Source organism: Triticum dicoccoides, chromosome 7A (assembly GCF_002162155.2).
Source record: "Triticum dicoccoides isolate Atlit2015 ecotype Zavitan chromosome 7A, WEW_v2.0, whole genome shotgun sequence".
NCBI lineage: Eukaryota > Viridiplantae > Streptophyta > Magnoliopsida > Poales > Poaceae > Triticum > Triticum dicoccoides.
The window spans coordinates 648,742,912-648,747,058 of record NC_041392.1 but is presented as its reverse complement, the minus strand read 5'-3'; the positions used below and the strand labels follow the sequence as shown (position 1 = coordinate 648,747,058).

Here is a 4,147-nt window from a genome sequence, read left to right as displayed (position 1 = left end):
GCCGACGGTGACGTGGAGGGCGGCCTTGGGCGGTGGCTGTGAGGCTGAGGGCGGCCTCGGGTGGCGGCGGTGAGGCTGAGGGCGGCCTCGGGCAGCGGCGGTGAGGCTAAGGGCGGCCTCGGGCGGCGGCGGTGAGGCTGAGGGCGGCGGCGGTGAGGAGACGGCAGTGAGGGCGAGGGACGATTTGGGGAAGAATTGGTGGCCGGGGGGCGGGGTGGGGGGAAACTGCTGTTTAAGTGAAACATAACGGTAGCGCGTTTCCAGAAACACGCTATAGCTAAGTTAGCTATAGCGCGTTTACTGAAACCCGCTACTGCTATTCCTTTCTCCTTTTTCCCTTTTTTCTTTTATTTTTCTTTACATTTTATTTTTTCCCTTTCTCCTTTTTCTATTTCTTTCATTTTCATTTACTTTTCTACTTGTTTTTCACTTTATTTTATTTCTGTTAGCAGCAGCGCTTTACACGTAAGCGCGCTGCAGCTATGGATATTAGCAGTAGCGCTGGGCCATTATACGCGCTACTGCTAGGTTGGGCTAGCCATGTGCGCCCAGTTCAAACGCTGCAGCTATGGATATTAGCAGTAGCGCGGTTTATTTACGCGCGCTGCTACTAAGTAGCAACAGCGCTTGATTTTTGTACAGTGCTACTAGTAAAATTCTGTGTATAGGCTTTTCCCTAGTAGTGATAGGTCATCATCTCAACCAACACAGCAGGTGATCCTGAGGCACCAATGGCCGTCGTGTGGCGCACGACCTGTCTCATGGGTTCCATCTGAAAACAAAGATGTTTCAAAGGAGTCAACTAACAGTGTGGATAATGTTCAATATACACTCTAATTTATAGCTAGGGCTTATCCAACTTTGGGGTGAACATGGTCACGGGATCTTAATGCTAAAGTTAGTAAAATCGTTTAACCCGAGTAGGAGAGAGTTCAGAGTCCCAGAGTAAGGATTGAGGAGTAAAAGATCCTAATACCACCCAATGGCGTCGTGGGCCCATAGGTCACACAGCCATGTTAGTAAAAAGTTTTACAATAACTAGACTCAACTTCGGCCAAGGAGTGTGGATGGGGGATTCCTACAGGCAGTCGGCTCTGATACCGACTTGTGACGCCCCCGATTCAATCGTACACTAATCATACACGCAAATGTGTACGATCAAGATCAGGGACTCACGGGAAGATATCACAACATAACTCTACAAATAAAATAAGTCATACAAGCATCATATTACAAGCCAGGGGCCTCGAAGGCTCGAATACAAGAGCTCGATCATAGACGAGTCAGTGGAAGCAACAATATCTGAGTACAGACATAAGTTAAACAAGTTTGCCTTAAGAAGGCTAGCACAAACTGGGATACAGATCGAAAGAGGCGCAGGCCTCCTGCCTGGGATCCTCCTAAACTACTCCTGGTCGCCGTCAGCGGGCAGCACATAGTAGTAGGCACCTCCCGAGTAGTAGTAGTCATCATCGACGGTGGCGTCTGGCTCCAGGGCTCCAACGTCTGGTCGCAGCAATCGAGTATAGAAAGGGGGAAAAGGGAGAGCAAGGCAACCATGAGTACTCATCCAAAGTACTCGCAAGCAAGGAGCTACACTACATATGTATGCATTGGTATCAAATGGAAAAGGCTATCATATGTGGACTGAACTGCATAATGCCGGAATAAGAGGGGGATAACTAGTTCTTTCGAAGACTACGCTTCTGGTAACCTCCATCTTGCAGCAGGAGAAGAGAGTAGATGGTAAGTTCACCAAGTAGCATCGCATAGCATAATCCTAACGGATGATCCTCTCCTCATCGCCCTATTAGAGAGCGACCACCGGGTTGTATCTGGCACTTGGAAAGGTGTGTTTTATTAAGTATCCGGTTCTAGTTGTCATAAGGTCAAGGTACAACTCCAAGTCGTCCTGTTACCGAAGATCACGGCTATTCGAATAGATTAACTTCCCTGCAGGGGTGCACCACATAACCCAACACGCTCGATCCCATTTGGCCAGACACACTTTTCTGGGTCATGCCCGGCCTCGGAAGATCAACATGTCGCAGCCCTACCTAGGCACAACAGAGAGGTTAGCACGCCGGTCTAAATCCTATGGTGCAGGGGTCTGGGCCCATCGCCCTTTGCACACCTGCATGTTGCGAACGCGGCCGGAAGCAGAACTAGCCCCCTTAATACAAGAGTGGGCTTACGGTCCAATCCGGCGCGCGCCACTCAGTCGCTAACATCACAAAGGCTTCGGCTGATACCATGATGTCGAGTGCCCATAACTGTGCCCGTGTAGATGGTTAGTGCGTATAGGCCAGTGGCCAGACTCAGATCAAATACCAAGATCTTGTTAAACGTGTTATCTTGAAATAACCGCGAACGCCGACCAGGGTCAGGCCCACCTCTCTCCTAGGTGGTCTCAACCTGCCCTGTTGCTTCGCCACAAAGATCCACTCGCGGGTACTCCTACGAGCCGACCCGTCTTTAGTCATCACAAGTATCATATATTATGTATAAGTATATACCTGTGATCACCTCCCGAGTGATCATGGCCCGATAGTATAGCATGGCAGACAGACGAGAATGTATGGCCACAGATGATAAACTAGCATCCTATACTAAGCATTAGGATTGCAGGTAAAGGTAACAACAGTAGTAGCAAGGACAGGCTATGCATCAGGATAGGATTAACGGAAAGCAGTAACATGCTACACTACTCTAATGCAAGCAGTATAGAGAGCAGAGTAGGTGATATCTGGTGATCAAGGGGGGGGCTTACCTGGTTGCTCTAGCAAGAGAGCGGGGTCGTCAACACCGTAGTCGTACTGGATAGCAGCGGCGTCGGTCTCGGTGTCTAGCGAGAGAGGAGGGGAAAGAAACAATAAATATTAAGCAAACAGATGCATAACGATGCATGACATGACAAGTATCGGTGCTAGGGTGCCCTAACATGGTAAGAGATGATACTGGGGAAGGGGGGAAACATCCGGGAAAGTATTCCCGGTGTTTCGCGTTTTCGGACGGATGAACCGGAGGGGGAAAGTTGCATGTTTGCTATGCTAGGGATGCATGGCGGACGAACGGGCTGCATATCCGGATTCGTCTCATCGTTCTAAGCAACTTTCATGTTGAAAATAATTTAATCCGAGTTACAGATTAAAAGATATGATTTTCTAAAGATTTTATTGATTTCTGGAATTAATTTTAATTCAAAAATAATTGCTAAATTGCTAGGCGCACCCAGCACAGTGGCTGGCAGGTGGGCTAGAGGGACCCACTTGACCAGTCAACGTTTGACTGGTCAACAGGGGTGGGACCCCCCTGTCATTGACTGTTTAATTATTTAACTAACAATTTAATTAGTTTTAGTTAGTTATTAGATTAATCTAATTATGATTAGTTAGTTTAATTAATTGTTTAGTTTATTCAAACAAAATTAATTAAGTCAATTAATTAATTAATTATCATTTACTATTTATTCATTTATTATTTATCCATTTATTTTTAATTATTTTTTTAATTAATTTATTTTTTTTCATTTTCTTTCATACTGGGGCTGGGCCCCAGCAGTCAGTGTCCTAGAGGCCTAGCGGGTGCGGGCAACGAGTGTGGGTGCCGGGCTAAGGTCGTAGCCCACCCGGTTGCGGGGCGAGGCCGTGGCCATCCAGCTGCGGGGTCGTCGGCGTGGGGCTCCAACGGAACCAGGCAGACCATAGCGGTGGTGAACTCCGGCGGCAGAAGTTGGGTGCCGCGGGTGCGGCATGGACGGCGGCGAGCGGGGCCATGCGGGCGAAGACGGGGCGCGCGGCGGCACAAGAGACGGTGGGGCGGCGAGCAGCGGTGGCACGACGAGGCCTGCACGGTCCAGGGCGGCGAGGGAGCAGGGCGACGCGCTAGCCATGGCCGGATCGGGCACATGACCGCGGCAGAGGGGTGGAGCGCGGCGTTGGGTAACGAAGGGTGCGGCCGGCGATGGATAGCGGTGGGTGAGCGGCGGTAGGCAGAGACGAGGCCACGAGCGCGCATCACGGGCGAGCACGGGGGGTGCGCGGTGCGCGGGCGGCGTGCGCGGCGCGCGTGCGAGATGGTCCGGGGCGCGCGCGAGGGGCGGGAGCGGGTGCGGGGCGCGGTGAGCAGGGGAGCGGAGGGAGGCGCG

General features: G+C 50.8%; 1 protein-coding gene across 1 annotated transcript in view; it reads right to left on the bottom strand.

Annotated features, from left to right (window-relative positions):
- The window catches only part of LOC119333792 (oxysterol-binding protein-related protein 1C-like), a 21,380-nt gene extending 17,488 nt beyond the window's left edge, over positions 1-3,892 (bottom strand). Inside the window, exon 1 of the mRNA XM_037606557.1 lies at positions 3,689-3,892. Coding sequence (XP_037462454.1) covers positions 3,689-3,892 — 204 coding nt within the window. The remainder of the gene's footprint in view (positions 1-3,688) is intronic.
- Positions 3,893-4,147: the final 255 nt, after the last annotated feature.